The sequence below is a fragment of the Episyrphus balteatus genome, chromosome 2 (assembly GCF_945859705.1).
Source record: "Episyrphus balteatus chromosome 2, idEpiBalt1.1, whole genome shotgun sequence".
NCBI lineage: Eukaryota > Metazoa > Arthropoda > Insecta > Diptera > Syrphidae > Episyrphus > Episyrphus balteatus.
In genome coordinates, this window is record NC_079135.1 from 9719259 (window position 1) to 9739726 (window position 20468).

Consider the following 20468-nt stretch of genomic DNA (forward strand, 5'->3'; position numbering starts at 1 on the left):
ATTTTTTTTGTAATTTCAAAAACAACTTTTAAATCTTTCAAATTTAGTTAACATTGCAATCTCTTGCATTTTTACATAAAAATCTAAAGCATTCAAAGTACCTAACTGCCAAAAGAACAAGTACGTGAGACTCAGCTGTGCATTTAATATTCATTATCTTAGATCTAACTATTTCAAAATTATCGGCGTAAAAGAAGAAAAATGCTGAGTAAATTTTTTTTATCAATAAACTACAAGATAGAACGTGTTTTGGTTTATGCTCCAATGACTTGTGTCATATCCTCCTGAAAAACTTAAATCATAGTTCATCATAAGTCTAGCAAAGATAAGTGTTGACCAAGCTAATTTTTAATTGAATGATGAAAAACCGATTATAATTGATACTTGGTAATAAAAAAGTCATAATTTAAAGATTAGCCAAATCTAAACTTTTTAATAGAAATACTATCTAAGAAATTATTTACTTATCATAGATAATGATAAATCAAATTATTAAATTTCTTTAATCTTAGATTGGAGATTTAAACTGATTTATATTTTTGTAGATACAACACTTTCTGTCTTTTATTCAAGTACTTATGATTAAAAAATGACTACCAGATTTTGATAAGAATTTTGAATGGATTGCTGGCTAATGTTCATTCTTAAAAACTTGCTAAGACATAATTGGCACTTAACATTTAAAGATTATAACTTTTATCTAAGTAGTGAGCAATTGAACATTTCACAATGTTACTTTTAAAAGGTAATAACACCTTGTGAACACGTAATCGAGACATTTCCGTCAGCGTATAAAACAAAGGAGTACATTTTTTTTGGAGGGTTTTTGAGATTTATTTGGTAGTAGGCATGCCTGCAAGTATCAAAATAGCCTAATATGTGTATGCTCACAAATTCCTTTTTTTTTCATCGAGCATCTTAATTTTTTGGGCCACCAAGCTCAAAAATCCTTTTTTCTTCTTTTTTTCAATTAATGCATTTTAATTCCACAAAGCTTTTGCCGTAAAGTAAATTGAACTCAGAAACTTTATTTTTCAACTTTTTTTTTATGCCAATACCCATATGTAGTATTTGATATTTTGTAGCACACAAATATTCAATAGTGTTTGTTTAATAACTTACTGACTATGTCTGTACTGAAAATCTGAGTGGCTCATTTCTTAAATTTTCCAAAGAGGTTTTAGAAAATTAATAGTATCTAACCTATAAGTGTCACGTTTTGATACTTTGTTGCAATTTTATCTTTCAGTAGAAACGATTTTAGTGAAAATTCTATCGTTTTTCTCATATGGCCTACCAAATCCGAATTCATTCAAAAATCACTTCAACTTGGCAATGCTATTCTAGTATTGAAGATTTTATCGTTATGCATCAATGAATATAGAATAACCATTTGCAGGTGCTTAAATAGCTTGTCAAAGAGTTTTAACTTAACGATTTTCAATAGATTATTCGATGGATCCGTTTTCAAACCGTTAAATCAGCAAATAAAATATATACAATGTATATTATACATATTCAATTTATTCAACATTTAAAACATAAAAATATATCTACTCACTTTTGCTTAAATAATAATTATTTAAAAACCAGCAGATGGCTCATATGGGAATTTCTAAAATTTAAACATTTAGGCTATCTCTACGACGACGTGCATTCTAAACACCCAGCCTAATTTAGTGTTCCTCTTATTTTATTCTCTTCATTCTAATTCATTCTGAGTTTTTTTTTTTGTGTTTATTTTTTTATTTTTCTGGTTACCTCTATCTCTCTCAACTGTTAAATGATGCTTCTATATGTGATTTAGAGTTGGTTTTCAAACAAAAAAAAAAATTAGAACGAAAATTCTAAAAACCAGTTTCTCTAGCAAAATGCAACCACATTATTCTCAATGTCAATGTATGCACTACCAACGACCGTCGTCGTCGTCGTCACTGCTGTGCCAGTGCCGTGCCGTGCCGTACAAAATTTCCACTCACGTCAGACCGCATGACCACTCTCTGACGGTCCAGCAACATGACCACATTAAAATGCCAGCGGATGTCAAGCAATATGGCCACAAAAACTATGGCTAACGGTTGATATTCTATATAAATGAATATATGTGAATGTGTACTTATGCCAACCCAAACCACCATCACAGTAGTAGAGAGCACATTTTGTTGGTTAGGCAAAGCACACTGATACTCCAAATATGCATAAGTTTGCTTCTCTGCTACTGCTGCTGAAGCTGCTCCGAACCAAAACGAAACGAACTAGTTTGAAGGATTATTTGTCCTTCCTTTATTTTTCTTCTTAATTTACTCACAAGTGTATTATATCCTTGTGAACAATATTCGAGCCTCCAATTTCTACTTCCAACCCACCCATCCACCCACTCACTCACACTCATACTCATATACACTTGGCCTGTTTACATGAAGAAAATATGAGTTGTTTATATGTGTGTGTGTGTGTTTGTGTTTATACTTCATGAGAAATAGGGACATAATTTGTTAAGGACATGAAAGCAAAGGCACACATTCTGTGATTGGCAGGTGCACCCCCTGCAGCCAACCCCATCTCATCGTCCTCTCGTCGTCATCGTCGTCGTCGTTCGTAGTCGTCCTCGTCATCATCATCTCCTTGAGTTCTGGTTAACTTTGCAGAAATTGTAATAAATTCTTATAGCTCGCACTTGTGTCGCTGCTGCTGCTGCTGTCGACTCTATATGTAAGGCCGGCGGCTCTAGCACCGGGGTATGTGTGCTAATACGTCCATGACCCACACAGCAGATGTAGGAGGAACGACAAGTGGTGGCCGCAGGCCCTATAAGCATATAGTAACGCATAAAAGGATTTATACTTTTTTTTTTTTGTTGCATAAAATATACACGATTTATGGTGTTCATTTATTTAGACGTGTCGTCGTCGTCGATCCACCATGGGTTTTATTTTTTTTTGTTTGAGTGTGTTCCAGCTATAACACTTACGCACAACCAACCCCAAAATGTCACCTACCCTATAGCCTCTCCCCCTTTTCTTTACAAAACCACAGCAAGTCGACTCTGAATGAACTATCGACGACATTGATTTCTTGGATTTATCCATACGTATATGTGTAACGGCAAGAAAAGATACATACTCGTAGATAGTTTATTATTTGTGTATTTATGAGTGAAAACATGAAAATGGTGTGAGGTTGGGGGAGGAGGTGTGGTAGTGACTGGTTTGTTTTTTTTTTTCTTTCTTATTTTTTTTATAAGACCAGCGTAATAGCTGTCGTAGTGATATCTTTCAGCTATTTCGAGACATTTTGAAATTGGCTATGAAACGTGATACAATCAGGCGAGAGTACATACATATATACGGCGCAAATCTTATGGGCTGTGCTGGAGATCTTTTTATAGGCGAGTTAATGCAGGGATATGACAACGGGAAGGGGTGGAAGGCGAGGATTTGACTCTATGGTTAGAGGTTAAAGTTGTAAGATAGTGAAGTTTATTAATAGCAAGCTGTGGAAGATAATTTTCTGATTTTCAATAGACTCATTATGATTTTGAACGAGTCTATATGTGTTCTTCATTTTCTAGTTAAGTTTGTCACATAACAAAAAAAAATAAAAAATAAGGTAGAGATGTTTAAAAATCTTTCTTTAACTATGTATTTAACTTTGACTGTATTGTAAGAGAGATAAAACTATTTTTAGGGTAGTCAAGTAGAGACAAACTACTAACGCAGTTTTGTTAGAAAGACCATTATATACACCAAATTTAATCGAAATCGTTAGAGTCGTTTTCGAAAAAATTGCAATACCTCGAATCTTTATATGAGATACACAGACCAAACCAAAAATTTGTAGCTCGCGAGTGAAATAAAAAAAAAAAACAATAAGTTTGGCTGGTATCCAAATTTGAAGATTTTGAAATACTTTTAAACTCCATAGACATCGTTTTTAAACCTTCAACAGTTTTTTTTTTGTTTTTCAAAACTCCGCTCAAATAAGACTGAAGTTAGCGGGACAAAAATAAGAAAATTGTTAATATTTTGATATACAAAATTTAAGCTTAGGTACTTAAAACTTATAAGTCGCTTTTAAAAAATATTTCGTAGCTCCGATGAGTAATTTTATGTATCAACTTTAAAAAGTATCAGTATCAGTTTAAAAAGTGCACCTTGTTATATTTATCGCTAAACAAGCTCCTTGAACCTCTCACTCGCTCCTTAAAATTTTTATTTCCGACTTATCGGATTTTGGCTCTTTTAATTTTGAACTTGGGCTCCTTTCAAATCAAAGCATTTTACTACAAAAATTATCAAAAAATCAAAAATCTCATTTCAAAATAATATAAAATTTGGGCCATTTTTTTAATGCGGCTATTTCTGAGTCCAAGATTTTTTAAAATCGGCTCCTTGACTCTAAAATATTCGGGGAACACTGGTCTACAAGAGTTTTTGGCACTTCTTTTCAAGAATAGAAAGTAAGAGGGATAGATTTTCATACGAAGACGGTGTTGTCGACGTGTGGAAGATAAACCTTGAAACCTTAAGAATTTTTTTTTTTTTTGCTATTATTACGGAGATTTGTGTGCGGTAGCTGAAGCAAACTAATTGAAATGTCAAACGTTAAGCTGAAAATATCGGAAACTTTTTGGGGAAAACACGTTTTTGTACTATCTTCCAAATTTTTTGTAATATGCTTGAATTAGTAAAAAGTAGATCACTAATTTTTGCATATTTGAAGTCTAAATCCATGCTCAGGATCGAGAGTATAAAAAATTACTTTCGATGCATTCCTACTCACGTACAAATATCAGCTTGCTGTCACAATTCAACGATGAACTTTTAAGCTAAGATTATTGTATTTAAAAGAAATGAGTGTCAAGGAAATTGATACTTGTGTCCTTGAAGGAAAAATCATTAAAAAAGAATTTCTTAGATTTTAAGATAAAAAGCACTTAAAAAAAGCTAACCTGTTATTCATACAGATATCAACAACTAAAGAGAATAATTCTTTCTGATTTATGTACAAAATTGAAAAATAAATTGCATATTTTCTTAACAAGTTCCTACTTATACTTAAGATCTAAAAAGCACTATACGCACTTCTTTTTACGAAGAAATAACTCTACCTAGATGATATGATAGCAAAATATCCTTGATTTACTTTAACTTCATTTCGCCTTAAGTGTTTTTTATTTTCTCTTTTCAAATACACATACACCCAGGTAGATATATGGTACCTTAAGTATGCACCCAACAATCAAGTATATACTTCCGTAGAAAACAAAACTTGAAACTTTATGAATTTCCTTTGAAATAATTAACATTTCATTCAGTATATTGCAATGTGCAATGTGCATACTGTGCAAAGGCGGATAACAAAAAAAAAAAAAAACAAAATGAAGCAGGAATAAGTTGAAAAAAAAAGAAAAAAAATAAAAAAAAAAAAAGGATATGAAATTGTATTTCTCCACAGCAAATAGTTTGCCAGGAAAAGAAAACACAGGAAAAGCGAACTCTTATTCACTGCACGACTTTATCGATTTATCGCCTCATTTCCTCTGTTTACGTCAACTTTTAATTAAAATCGAGTGCCTACTCTCATCTATACTTACAATAAAAATACATACACACACATACGTTTGCATACACACACACGCATGCATATGATTCCGCATATAAAATGCACATGTACACCAAACACAGTAAAACGAAAAAAAAAAGACTTATGCATGCACAAAATTTATATTGTTTCGATTTTCCGCCGATTGGGTATAGTTTCCACTCAATTCACCCACACTCAACTCAAGTCTTCTCTGGGTTTTTATTTTTGTTTTTAGAAGTAAAGCTTTTAGCAGAAAGGATAAACATTTTCCTTGTTGAGAAGTGCCTCACTCACTATACTCTAGCCCCCATTCTCATCCCCTTTATAAAACTACACCCTATGCAAGTCATGTGTATCACAGTAGATCCAGTTAAGCGTTTTAACTTGTAAGGCGGTATACAAAAAAAAAAGTTAAAAAATCACAAGGAAACTAAAATAACAAGTAAAGAATGAACGTCCTTCTTGCAATCTCCTTTAACGTAGTAGTCTAAGCCCAGGAAGAAAAGTCCTTCCTGTAAGGAGGAAAGAAAAAAATCCAAATGAAAAACCAAATAAGAAAGAAAAAAATAAAAATGAGAAGGAATGAATACAATAGAAGAGGAAAGAAACTAAAAAGTCGACTTTATTTTTAAGCTATGCTTGGTGATAGTAGGGCATTGCTGATGATGCACTCTCACCAGCTTCCCATCGAATCGAGAGTCGAGAGGTGGCAGGATGTTGCAAAGAACTTATACGAGTATAGAGCCCGAGACCGATATAAAATAAGAAGAACTATGAAGGAAAATCAACTTGAGATATAAGCGCCAAGTGTCTCTATCGCCCGGTATACATTAGGAGAGCTACCAGCTACAACATCTCTTTATTTATTTTTTTTTCTTCTTTTTTTTTTGTAATTATGATGTCAAGAGTGAAGTGCTTTCTCTTATTCCAGAATCAGAGTATACAGACAGACACATAGCATAGCATCATGGTGAACAAGATTAAAGTTCTATAACTTCTGACATTTTTATGAAAAGAAGTCAGATACCATCGAAGCATGCGGTGATATGGATATTATACTTGCTAGCTGCTGCTGATGCTGCTTGCATGATGTTTTGATCATATTCATATCATAAAACGGCTATCTATGTATTTACATCTTCTCTCTACAACAACACTATACATCAAACAATGCTTATAGCAATTGAAAACAAAAAAAGAAATAAGAGAAGAAGAAATCTATGACGATGACATAATTACGTGTCAAGAACTGATGACACTTGAAAATTTAGAACAAAACAAACAAAGACAGAAAAATCTTCTTCCAACACACTTTTCACTTAAATAACACTTGAAAATTTAAGATATTGGTCTGCATAGATTATATAAAAAAATAGAGTGTTAATATGTAATATATTTTTATTTTAAGTTGAGTATAATGAGTTTTTAATGCAATCTGCATTGCAGCACTAATTAGAATTTATGTATGGGAGGTTATGTAAAAGATTTTTTTTTTGGGTTAAAATGGGGAAGTATTAAAAAAACTTGAGAAGTACTTAATAAAGAATTACTCCTAGATAAGGTTTTTATGCAGTGTGGTATTGTGGTCAAAAGAAGAAAACCATTTAATAAAACCACTTTTTTAAAGATTTTCCAAGAGAACTTTAAAAAAAAAAAAATTACGGATTAAAAGAAAACGTTACATTCTTGATGAAACTGCTTGGAAGTTGTAAAATAAATCTTTCTGAAGACCCTATTTTATCGTACTTTTTCATAAACTGAATGAGATTTGAATTTTGGTAGAACTTTTTTCTAACTTTTCATAAGTTTTGACTTATATTGAAAGATTGCTCGAAAAGAAAGCCTTAACGAGGTCTTATAGAAGGTATAACATGTGAAACTTTATTGTTTTTATTTTTGAGATAGATAAATACATTTAACCTGCATTTACATAAAGTTTTTATTTTTAATGCAAAATACAGTCGTATAATATAATACGCAAATAGATTGTATTGAGAAAATTAAGCTTTAATACGTGTTTCTTTAAAAAAATGTCCTCCAGTTAATTTTGATATCAATAGGCAGTTGCAAGGGAGGCAGGAAAAATGTAATTGTTCGGTTTCAAAATTGTCTCGTATTTGGCTACGAGCTACATTTAACATTTGTTATATAATTTAAAAAAAAAAACACACACACATACGCCACAGTGACCCTTTAAAATTTAAATCTCAAAATGAAGTCCAGTTGATGTTTATGAAAAATTCTGAGGGGTATGTACATATATAGACTTTAATATTTTAAAATATAAAATTCGAAGTAAAAATGTATGACGTCCCATTTTTTTTTTAATATTAATTTACTTAAAAAAAATAGTTGGCAACAATATAACCCCAAAAAAATGAAAAATAGAAAAAAAAATAGGAGATATTTCAAAATTGTGCTATTTAAACGCTTATTCTGTCCGCCATTTTTGAGCCGCCATGACTTTTCGTCAATAAATGCAAATGATATTTGATGCCAAAAAGCACCCACAAATATTTTTGTAGACTCTTGTGATCCTTCATTTTTACAGCAAAAAGAAACCTTTCATCAATTTCTATGAGGGTAACAAATTCAGTAAAAATATGTTACACATACGCCACAGTGACTTTTTTTTTAAATTAAACTCAAAAAATCGTCTCTTTTTTATCTTCATCTGATCTATGAAATGTCAAGCTAATTTCTCCTGAGAATGCAATAGACTTCATTTTAGTGCATGTAAAAATTATGGACTAAATAGTCTCTACTTAATTAATTCATACTATCGTGTCATGTTCAATTAAATAACTTTTTTAATATTTTGCTCCTTTCCGGGTCGAGTAATGTTTACATAAACATGCAATAATTTTCAACTGACGCAAAATGAGGAAAACATACTTGCCATAATATTCAGAAAAGAAAAAACCTACGAACCAAAATCACGTTCCAGACCACACCGACAGATGAGCAACGAGAATTACAACAAAAACAAAAAATTCAATAAAAATATAAAAAGAAATCGAAACTCGAAACACAAAAAAAAAAATAACCAGAAAGCAAGCATTGTTCTATAATTAAGTCAATTAAATTATTTAGCTGTCAGTTGATGGTGGCTGCCTCTTGTTTTATTCATACGATTTTAATTGTCTCAATGCACCATCAGCCGACGAAGCAGCAGTAGTACCTACAACAACCACATACATACATAGTTCAGCGATGCAGAAGTTCCCACTCCGAAATCAATGTAAGCCTCCGTCGAACAACAATAAGGTGGCATTTGGATGCAGTACCAATAGCAGTAGTAACACCCACATTCAACGACGAATGCGACGAGATTGTTGCAGTAGTCCTCACGAAATGCCACTACCATCTGGAATTCAACAAAAACTACAAAGGATATGCCAACCAATAATACCATCTGCTCCTTCTCCAACTGCTACTTCAATTGAAAAACGTCAATTGTCAATGGAAAAGCCATCACGACAACAACGACGACGAGTGAAAGTTTGTAACCGAGTTTTTACCGAAGAGGCTGAAAATGTTGCCACTTGGGATGATGTTCTTTGTAAAAAGTACACCAACAACAACAAGCAGGTGAGTGAAGTCTTGCAATCGCGCGCCTGGATGGGGATACGAGATGTGTGTATTGAGGTGGATTTAAGGTTGCGCTCAATGATCCTTCGAGATCCTTTTAAAATGCAAATTAAATTTTATTAATTCATTGCATTGTTAATTTTTTTTTTGTTTGTTTTGCTTGAAGAAAACTCTGAGCTTTGAACGGATTTTCAATGTTATAAGAATCCTTCAGAAATAGTTCAACATAACCAAAGATGTCGATAAATGGCAAAATCCTTTTAAATTCTTGTCTGTTAATCTTTTGTCTCGACTTTTTTCTAAGCAGCAAAAATAGAACATCATTTTTTGTCTGAAAGGACCTTTAATCATCAAGGTCCTTTTGTAGTTCAATAACCATTTTTAAACATAGACCATCAATTCTGCTTTAAGAATATCTTGACAGAATTAAACTTAATTCAACTTGAAATTTGACATACTTTTAGGAGCGCTTAGAACTGAAATATTATACATTTCAAATGGACACTTAAGACGACAACCCAATATCTCTCTCTGGCTACTAAACCATTAGAGAAAGACTAACCAGCAGATACTTGACGTCGCTAAACACCTCCTCAAGTATGTGTGTTGTAGTAGGTTGTTAAGAGTGTTGTGTATTTTTATCGTTAGTTTTATCGTATATCGTTTCTCATTCAATGAGGCTAATGTCCATTTCATGTTGAGGTATCCTTTGTTATATCCTTGTTGGTTGTTCCAATGCCATATATGTAGTTGTGTGATGGTGTCTTTACGACTACAAAAAATGTCGACTTTTTTTTTTTTGTTGAAACAACCAACCAAGACAACGACAACGGAAATTCTTATCTTTATCGACGAATGTTAGCGACGCTGCTATTTACCACTACAATTCATCGTTGGGAACCGCTGTTGTTACTAGCGGTGGCGTCCGTCGTCCTTTTTTCTTCATTTCAAATCAATTGTGAAGGGCCAACGTAAAACCGTATACATATCGTGTCGAATCGTAAGGAACAACAAAAAAAGAAAATATTACAAGCAAGCTTTTCGTATACTCTGTGTGAGAAAAATTAAATATATAAAAAAAAAGGACGACGAACAAACATTGAAATGAACTTTAACTGGCACCTTTATGTACGAAAGGAAACTATTAAGATAGAAGAAGGAAAATAATGTCGGTCTATGTCCATCAACAGGCAATTAAAATGCCCCTTTAACTGTTTCTTTTTCACCGTTTAGACGGTTTTTTTTACCTCTCTTTCTCACTATAACTGTACTAAAAAAGGATATAGATAGATATGTATGGTAGATTGGCTGGATGGCGTTTTTTTTTTATTGACTTGAAAGGTCGGATTGGTAGTGGTGGTGTGATTCAAGTTTGTGTTTTTTTGTTTTCTTTTCTTAACAAAAGTGTTATAAGCCTTTGTAATGGGATTTCTAACGGTATTTCTATTTTTTTTTTTTGTTATTCTTTGTTATTCTATTCATTTTCAAGGATTTTATTTTAGGATTAGACCACTATAAGCTTGATTTTATTAACTTTTATATACAATTTTAGATTTTATCTTGAGAAAAGGAATGGAAGTCATTTTGTTTTGTGTAATAGCTATTATATTGTTATCATTTTCTTGCAATTTTTTTTTTGATAAAAAATCAACAGAAAATTTCTTCTTAAGTTTGAAAATGTTTGAGGCAAGATATTTAAGGTCTTCTTGGGTAAATATTGTATTTTTATTTTACTTGTATTTACCCAATTATATAAGAAATTATTGTGAAACTCGAAATATTATTAAAAGTTTAATAAAATTGTTGTCTCTCTATACCTACATTTCCAGTCAAAAATTAGAACAACGATTACAATACAATTCGTTCGATGTTTTCATCAATTTAATTGAATGCTTTCGATGAGGACTAATATGTTTAATTCCACATGATTTAAAAAAAAATTATTTTTCTTGGTAGAAAGTTCATAAAGACAAAAAAAATTAAATTTTGCTTTGGAATACTGGTTTTTGATTTATTGATTTTATTCAATTTAATCTCAAAGCTCCGTCAAAATTAAGGACTTGGAGTTCTGCCTTATTTGTTCAAGAACGTTTTTTCGAGTAAGTATTATTCATAAACAATATTAATGCCGAATCGACGTAATTACACTTTTTCATGTTGTGTAAATTGGACAGAACGTAAAAATTCGGGCTTATTTCACTTTCGTAAGTCCGAATTTTGAAACTTGTCCGAACAAATCAGATCAAAAAGGCAGTCACACAAGTAGAAGTATCATTTTTACCAGTTTTTATCACATGCCGTTAAACATTCGATAGCGAATAGATGCAATCATACAACATGAATGTAAATGATCAGGGGTACCAAGTAGTCAAATAACATTTATTTTTTGATAAAGATTCTTTAAAATATGGTCCTGCAACAAATTTCTACTCCCTTCATGTTCACAATGCATGTTGGCTAAAAAATATTTGAATCTTTAGAATAAAACTCATAGTCCGAGGTTTATCGGTATAATTTTTTCTATTGAATGACGTCATTATGTTTTAGCTGTTATTTTATACTTAAACATTTCATCGGTATCGCATTATTGTTCTTGTATTATTATTGTTCGAAAATGCACCAATACTACAACAGCAATTGTCTGTTTGATAGCTAAAGGAGGTCACAATGGTTTCACGAATAAATATCGGGTTGCTGCGCTCTGTTATACAGGGTGGTTATGGGAGGTTTTTGGTATATTTTTTTTTATTCTTGTTTTGTCTTTTCTTTCATCCATTATGATGGTGTTTGGACGATATAAAAGCAGAGAGGGATGCAATGAAAAAAAAAAAAAACAAAAAACAAAAGGAAGGAGGGGTAGGTAGTTATTGTAGAGATCTCTCTCTCTCGTGAAAACGCCAGGCTAAAAGATACTAAACTGCAAATTTATGCAAATTTATGAAACATAATCATGTAATTGTTTTGTCGTCGTCCTCGTCGTAGTCGTATAGTGTGGTTGGTTAGTGGTGGTTTGTATATGAAACTGATGTTGTTGTACTAGATGTTCCATGTTGTTCTTGTTAATCCATTCTCGGTTAATCTCTACTTTTAGGAAAATTGAAATGTGAAAAACATTTTGTGTGCTTTTGTTTGTTTTGTATATGAGAACGAGAAGAGATAGGATGCGGTGTAACGGCGCAATGATGACGACGACGAGGACAACCGACAATGGCGAACATAGCAATATATGGCACAGCCGAAGGAAATTTGTACAAATATTTGGGTTAGTCCTAATTTAAATGGGACAGGGAACGAAATGAAGAAAAACAAGCGAATCCAATGGGATGGTTTAATTCATTCTTATTTTTTTCGATTGTTGGGAGGGAAGAGAGGAACTAATAGTATTTAGTTGGAGAATATATTAATGTTATTTTGTTCCAAAATTAAAAAAAAAAAGAATGTTTAAAAGAACAAATGTGATGCAGTACACAAGCTTCTATTCAGATGTTTTGTTTGCTAATTAAAGTTTACCAATATTCGGACTGAATAATGTAATATTATTGGAGTTGTCAAATGTTTGGTTATTATGTCGTTATGTGGCAGAACTAAATGAATGCTATCTTAATGATTAGGGTGAACATTGGATTTTCTGAGGATTAAGGTTCCAAGTTAAACCACAAAATCATACCAGGCCAACAAATCAACTTAGTATATTTTCAAAAACTACATTTTTGGATTTAAAATAAATGCATACCTATGTACATATAATTGATTTTTTTGAGTCAAATTTTCGAAAACGGAACATTGATTTTTTTATTTAGGTTTTAGGTGTTCTTAATAATTGCTACTAAATGGCATCCCAACTTTATTTCAAACAGTGATTTCCGGTTTTTTTTTTTCTTCATTAAAAAATTATTTTTTTTCTTAATTTGCATCTTAATAAAAATACTTTTTTGGATCTTAATTTCATTTAAGATGTTGTTTTTTGCTTTTGAAGATCGCAATTTAGGTTTTTGTAAATTTGTTTCTTCTTAACATTTAATAAATTTTGATACAAAAAGTTTTAATGTTTCTAAGCAAATCCAGTCATGCATATATTGTTTGTTATTTTTAGAACTTTTCTTGGAATTAAGCTCCTATGGGCCCAAACGAATTATCAAAATTTTTTTAAGATTTCTAAAAATATTTTTTGAGATTTCGAGTCGATTTTATGCTATTTTGTAAAGGATTTTCCATAGATTATTTTGATATACACTAATTTTTTGAAATGTACATTTTTAAGACTATTACAAGACAATACTTGTTGTAAGTTAAGCCTAACAATGTACGTATGTATGTACATGTACATATACAACACAAATTATACCATTTTTTAACGCAATTACAACACATAAAGACCATTAACCTTTTAATGTAGCTATATAATAATTCTTTATGTATTAAAACCCAACTAAACTTACTCCCAAATTTGAAAACAAAAGCTTACTTCAGGGGATCCAGAAAGCCACATTAATTTAAACACGCGAATGATGCAATTCTAACGCCTTTTGCATGAGACTAAAAATAGTATTTGAAAGTAAAATTAATTTCATTGGATTATCTCACGAAAAATAAATTTGTTTAAGTGGATAAATTTTAATACCTTTCAATCATTACCTTATTCCTTTGTGTAGTATTTTAAACAAACGTTTCAATTCATTAAATGCTCTTATCCTGGCTTTATTCCACTCAAAACTTAATATTTCAATATAATAAAACTTTTAAAGCTTCAAACAATCCAAAGTACCTGAATGCAGTCCTAAAAAAAAAAATAACCCAAAGATAAACCTAGTACCCACCAAGAGAAAGAGCCACACAGACGTTATTTTATTAACTTTTTTTCACTGTTCATGCTTCCGTGGAATGATATGTGGTTTTTCGCCACGGTTAGGTTTTCTAGGTTGCGTCTGGACATGGACAAAGTCCTGCTGCATACTAAAATAACTGTAAATCCCTCCTGCTGTTAAAAATAAAAATGAAAGAAAAAAAATATAAGAAACTTTTTAACAAATTAAATATTTAACATAATATCCTTGTGCTAGGTTATTTATTGGGGAAACACACATAGATACATACATATATATACATTTACTAATGCATACAGTTTCTCACTTTCTACAATTACATTTTTTTTCGTTGGCTGTTGTTGTTGTTGTTGTTTTTGTTTTCAAAAATGGATTTTTCCTTGTATATTTTCTTCTCTGACAGAGCAAATCCTTGCCGTCGGCTGTATCCTTTGCTTTGGAGAGGGAGCGGGAGGTGGTGATGGTGGATTTAAATGCTCCGCCAGTAGGAAGGATGGAACCAGTGCAGCGAATAACATCAACAGCAGCAGCAGGAGGAATATTAGAAGTGCCTTCCAATGTAACTGCATCATCGTCCAACACCAACAAAAACAACAAGAACAAGAAAAACAACAACAAAATTGATAGTACCAATGGAAACAGGAACAAGGACGACGTCGACGACGATGATGATGACAACAATCGTCGCAGTCGGCTGGAGAAGCAGCAGCAGCAGCAACAAAATCATCAGAGCAAAACACAGGCAGAAGCTGCAGCAGTAATGCCAGCAGCTGCCTCAGCTTCAGAATTTATAACCTTTGAAAGACTAAGACTTGGAGATCAAATAAATTTTCTTCTATTCGATCCGTATCGTACGTTAAAGTTCTTGATTACGGAGTTGAAATCAAGATTGAAGACCGTGGTACCAGGTAAGTTATATACCTATACATATGACTATCTAAAAGTGTAGTGGGTGGAAAGGATGTGCTGAGGTTGTGATGATGCTCCAAGCTGATTGTGTGGTGTTTGCGTTATGCATTATAGTTTTGTTGAACCAACAGCAGCAGCAGCAGGAGCAGTAGCAATATCAGAAGCAGCAATATGTAATGCAGCTATCCAAGTACAGAGTAGAGTATAGTGTAGCATTACGGGTCCGGGTACATTTATCCTTGTTTGGTTTTGTTACTTCATATATACGTGATTAAGTTGGGAGAGAAGAAGGACGTGGTTTCAAGGAGTGAATTAATATTGGAGCATGAGCTAAGTTAATATTAGTGTTGTGACTACTCTGGGCTGATCTGCTGACAAGAATGCAGCGCAGAAAGCACATAGAGAGAAAAGGGTGTGTGGGCTATAAGGTTCGTATGGATAAATTAATTCAGTTATTAGAGCAAATGATGAAGACAGCCTAATAAGAGTTTTGTTACTGAACCTGATTTTGTTTTTGGCCAAGCGAGTATGTGTAGAAAAAGGAAGTGTATAGTCGTTTAGGAGTTGTTAACATGCATGATGCAGAATGGTTGCAGTATGTGGTAAAGGTTCGTTAAGTCACGATAAGTGCAGCATGTTTTTTTTTTTGTGTGTGAGAAGAAACTTTGTTCTAGGAAATAGGATGAAATTAGTTTAGAAGAAAATGTTTATTTAATCCAAACGTTGGAGCTTTAAGAAAACAAAGAGAATATGGCTAAGACAATGCATAGGATGTAGAGAGATATTTTTACTCCCACGAGTGTAATTAAGGAAGACAAAAAATGTCATGTTTGTGGTATACACGAAAAGCATACAAAGTTTGTATACTTTGTTTAACAGATAACTTTATATTATAAAGATGATGATTGTACACAAGAATGTGCATACATGAGCATTATAATCCCTTAATTTTACTTGTGAAGGTAAAAATATTTTAAAAATTTTACATTTAATTTAATTTAATTTTTTTTTTTTTTTTGGTAAATTTAATTAAACCTTAACCGTTCTAAATAGCATAAAACCGATAACCAAGTATAACAGGCTATTTATTTTAAATAATTTAATTTTATATCTCAGTATTAGATACCGTCCAAGAATTTTCATTATTACATATTATTATGTGAAGTTGGGTCACTCGGGCGTATACGTAATTTTTGTTTCTATAGAAAAACTTAAAAACAATAAAATAAAGTTTCTATCGTTGGACAATTGTTCAAACCAATAAATATATTCTGATCTAAAAGCAGTTTTTTTCTCCAACAAATCCAAAGTATGTATCTAGTACTAGGGCTTAAAAAAAATTGTCTGATTTTATCGGACACAGGCTCAATAAATTCTAACTGAGTTGATTAAATGAAAAACCAAAACCTTTTTTGTAGAGCGTTCAATTCTCTACAAAAATCTTTGATCTCCATGGCAGTGGAATTTCTCCTCCATTAGTTATAAAGATCAGAAGTAAAAAAAAAATTTCGGTGTTATTCTTATGGGAAATAAAAAAGCGCGATGCGGAAGTATTTAACATTAATATTAAAGGCTCAAATTTTCAGGAACCCATCTTTGGGTCTAAACGAAACTTTTGAGCCTGTTTCCGAGAAATTCAGCCTTTTTTGAAACGCCAAGTATGTATCAAACTGTTAAATTTGTTAAGGCTTCAATTCGTAAAAAAAAAGTGCACAAAACGTTAAAACTAAACACTGAAATTAATGCATCTTAAGGTGCATTATATATTTTCGGTGTGTTTGTTAAACAAATCTCTAGAAAACTAAATGTTATTCAAAATTAACAGACTCATGCATCTTATACCCAACCAAGGAATTAACAACAAACAAAAAACATTGTATACCTTATCGTTTCAATTCAATTGTTCTGAAACTCAGTATTTTCATTTAAGTTCCGTGTGCTTTAAACAAATCCTTAAGGATAAAATTATACTGTCATACAAATATTCCATGCATTCAAAAATGTATCTTAATTTTTTTGTTTTTCACTTTTTGGTTTCTGTGTTTTGTTTAAAAAAATATATATATTTTTTTTTGTTATGTCTTTTCGTGCCACAGTATAAATCACATCCTTCCTGAATACAAGCAAACAAATAATTTCCACCTACAATGCAAAAATATGTATTCTTCCCTTTCCACATAACTATACAAACATATACCAACCATAATACATCTTCTTTTTGGCCAAAAATAAATAAACCAAAATGTTTAACTTTTATTTATTTTTCTTGGTTACATTTTCATTGTTAAACCTCGGTAAATATCACGGCTATTTTTTTTTTTTTTTTTTTTTGTATTTATATTTTCGTTTACAGACGACATAAATGTTCAAAAGATCCTTGTAGAGATTCAACAAACTATCAAAAGGATACGACTTCCAAATGCAAGTGAACCACCACAACCACCAGAATTGCAATCGGGAGTTGTAGTACCACGAAGGGTGACAAGTACAACAGTAACAACAACAAATTCAACAGAAGGAACAGCAGAAATAGTGACATCAGCAGCGGCTGCAGCTGAAACAGTTAAAAACATTTCCCCAAAAGAAAGGTGTCATGTAATCAAGGTACATACATTTATTTATGTTGGTTTATATTTTTTTATTTGTCCTCTTAGATACACTCTTACCATCTACCTATACCAACAACAACTATATTTTCAACTTGATAAAATATTGAACTTTCGGAGAAAAAGGATTCGACTTCCTTTTTGTATGTATGTAAATATTGAACGTGGCATTCCAGTTGAGTTGCTTTTAGGTTTACCTTAAATCACCCATGTAAACAGTCGAAAATATTTTGTTACTTTTTTGCAAATAAGAAAAAATCAAATATTTTGAGGGAAAATTCAAAAAAATGGATGCCGTTAGAGTTATTATTTCAAAATCCCTTAATTGTTCGCTTTTTTTCTTCTTTCAATGATGAATGTTTCTCATTACTCTCTTTTTTTTTTTTGTGAGTGTAGAAATCCATCCCAATGCCATTATTTAAGTTTTTTTTTCTCGCTACCGCACTGCTATGCTAATGACATAGTTTTTCATCATTTAAACCATCCATCTGTCGCCGTATTTAGTCAAAGAAAATTTACATAAACTTCAAAGTCGTCAAATCTTAAATGTCTATGCGTCTAGACGCGCAGTACCCCATTATGTAGTATATACCAAACCAACCAAGTCGTTTGAAGAAATTCAACAATTGCTTAATAGCTCTTTGCTCGCATCCTTCCCATTAGAATCATCAATTTGTATATAAACAAGACAAAGCTTGTCATAGCTTAAAAGATACAAAGCAACAACAACAAAAACAGAACCCAGAGAGTTGCAAACTTTTTTTAACCAAAACCCTGTCGTCCAATTGTACATAAAAAAAAAAATCTGTTCATGTGTGTCTCTCTAGATGATAACTTAGAACAAAAAAAAAAAATTAATGGGCAAAATTGGATTCCGCTATTTTTTTTCAAGAAAGGATGCTTTTGGCGAGAGGTAGCGCGCGATGTGTGCGGTTGGTTAGCATGTTTGAGAAAAATACAGAAAGACTCAAAACAAATAAGACGCTTCGTCCTTGCGTGTTGGTTGTTGTTGTTGTTGGTTGCCACTCCAGGATTCAGATACAGATAGCAACTATAAACACACATCTCGCGGCATAAATGGGCTTGGGGGAGGTTTATATTTTGTATTTACACCATAGTCGTACATATGCGAATAAACCCATTTCTCTTTAAGCTCAAAGCAATGACATTTTTTTTTCTTTGGGTAAAAATCTCGTTATGTTTTTTTTTTTCAATTATGAGTTGCCAATGTTGCTGTGTAATATTAACACTCTTTTTGAAGCTAAAGAGAAATCAATTACTTTTTTGAAAATTTAAAATCACGCAAAAAAAACTTGCAACTGAACACGATACAACACCTTTAAAAATATTTTTTGGTTGTCACATGGTATTTTTTGGGCAAGCAGAAAAAAAGTTCTAACCAGGGGATTTGACTATGTTTTTAATATGTTTTTTCGGTCGCTTGAACTGAATCCGAAGACCGTTTTACTCGATCACGTCAGGGTTTCTAGATAAACTCAAAACGAGGTCACAGACAACATGACTTAAACATTTTTTTTTTTTTTGAATGTGACATTTTTTGAGGTTATCTGGGAAATCTGACGTGATGGGGCGAATTGGACTTCGGATTCGGTTTCAGAGACCCAAAAACCATTTGATTAACATAGTCACACTCCCAGGTCAGAACTTATTATATTCTAAAGATTCGTGTATTTTAATAACAAGTTCAAAATTTGTAAGTTTACAGCTTTATATTTTTCAATGACTTTTTTACTTTTGACTTTAAATATTGCACTGACTTTAAAGCCTCAACAAATCTATGCATTTCTCAGACTTCAAATATTTTAAAATAAAAATTACCTCTAAATCATCAGATGAAAATTCATTTTCTTCAAGAACTCACGACTCACCTGAAAGTAAAAGAAATGGATATTAAAGTTTTTTGTATGTTTAATTTAATTTTTATTGTTGAAATCTTAAAAAAAAAAACTGTATATATTCTAGGAATAAGTATTCAAATGATATAAATAAAATTTATAATTATAAAATTCATAAAAAATATAAAAGTCAAATCTTAAGCATTTCTGCTTCAAGATTTATATATTCTGTTTTATATGCCCCATTTACAGACATGCTTAATATATGCCTCAACAGAATATAAAAAGCAAACTTTTAGGGAAACCATTTAAGAAATTGTTCATTTTAATTTTATTTTTGAAAATAAAATTTAACAAATTTAATTTTCCCAGCTTTTTTTTCTGTTTGCTTTCAATTGCCAACGTATTTTTATGTTTAATTTGAAAATAGAAAAAAATAAACATTTTAGCCGATATAATTTTGGCCTTGTTTAAACAAAAGAGCTGAGCAACAAACTTTATCCTTTTTTAAATTAATCTTATTTTTTGTTTAAAAATTAATTGAGTGTGTTTCAAAAGTAAAAATGAAATTTTTCTTATATCTTATATATAAAACACAGTAAGTAGTTGTGACTCTGTGAGGAACAGCAAAATTCATTTATCAAGTTCTATGAGTAATAGAAGCCCCAAAGTTTTTTCGAAATAAAATTTTTAACCAATTTTAGAGAAGCTTGAGGAAGCCTTTATTTTGATCACTATTGTTATTATCTGTCTTACATTCAGTTTAGGTGACATTATGGCAACCCTACAGTTCCACCAGTTTCAAATGCGTTAAAAACCTTGCGGATTTATTTGTAACACTTTTCAAGTGTCGTCGCTTAGTTTTTTTTTTTTGTTCCTCTTCGTTTTGTTTAAAAACACAAACCTCAATATCCCCTTCCATATCAAAGTAGTTCCATCTTTTTTTTTTTGGTTGGGGAAAGAAACTTTTTCAAGTCGAGATCCATATGATTGTCAAAGTTGTCGCTAACTACTCGCGACCATTATTTACTTCGCTTATTTTTTCATGCAGCACAAAAAACCACTGCAGCGCGGCGACAGTCAACAGTATTTTCTAT

The 20468-nt window shown here is 31.8% G+C and overlaps 1 protein-coding gene across 3 annotated transcripts in view; it reads left to right on the forward strand.

Annotated features, from left to right (window-relative positions):
* Nucleotides 1-8187: 8187 nt before the first annotated feature.
* The window catches only part of LOC129912225 (uncharacterized), a 49953-nt gene continuing 37672 nt past the window's right edge, over nt 8188-20468 (forward strand). Inside the window, exons 1-3 of one of the 3 annotated variants that reach the window (XM_055990369.1) lie at nt 8188-9177; nt 14404-14908; nt 17263-17513. In XM_055990369.1, coding sequence (XP_055846344.1) covers nt 8800-9177; nt 14404-14908; nt 17263-17513 — 1134 coding nt within the window. In that variant the 5' untranslated portion in view covers nt 8188-8799. The remainder of the gene's footprint in view (nt 9178-14403; nt 14909-17262; nt 17514-20468) is intronic. The other 2 variants (XM_055990370.1, XM_055990372.1) reach the window with 2 other exon arrangements.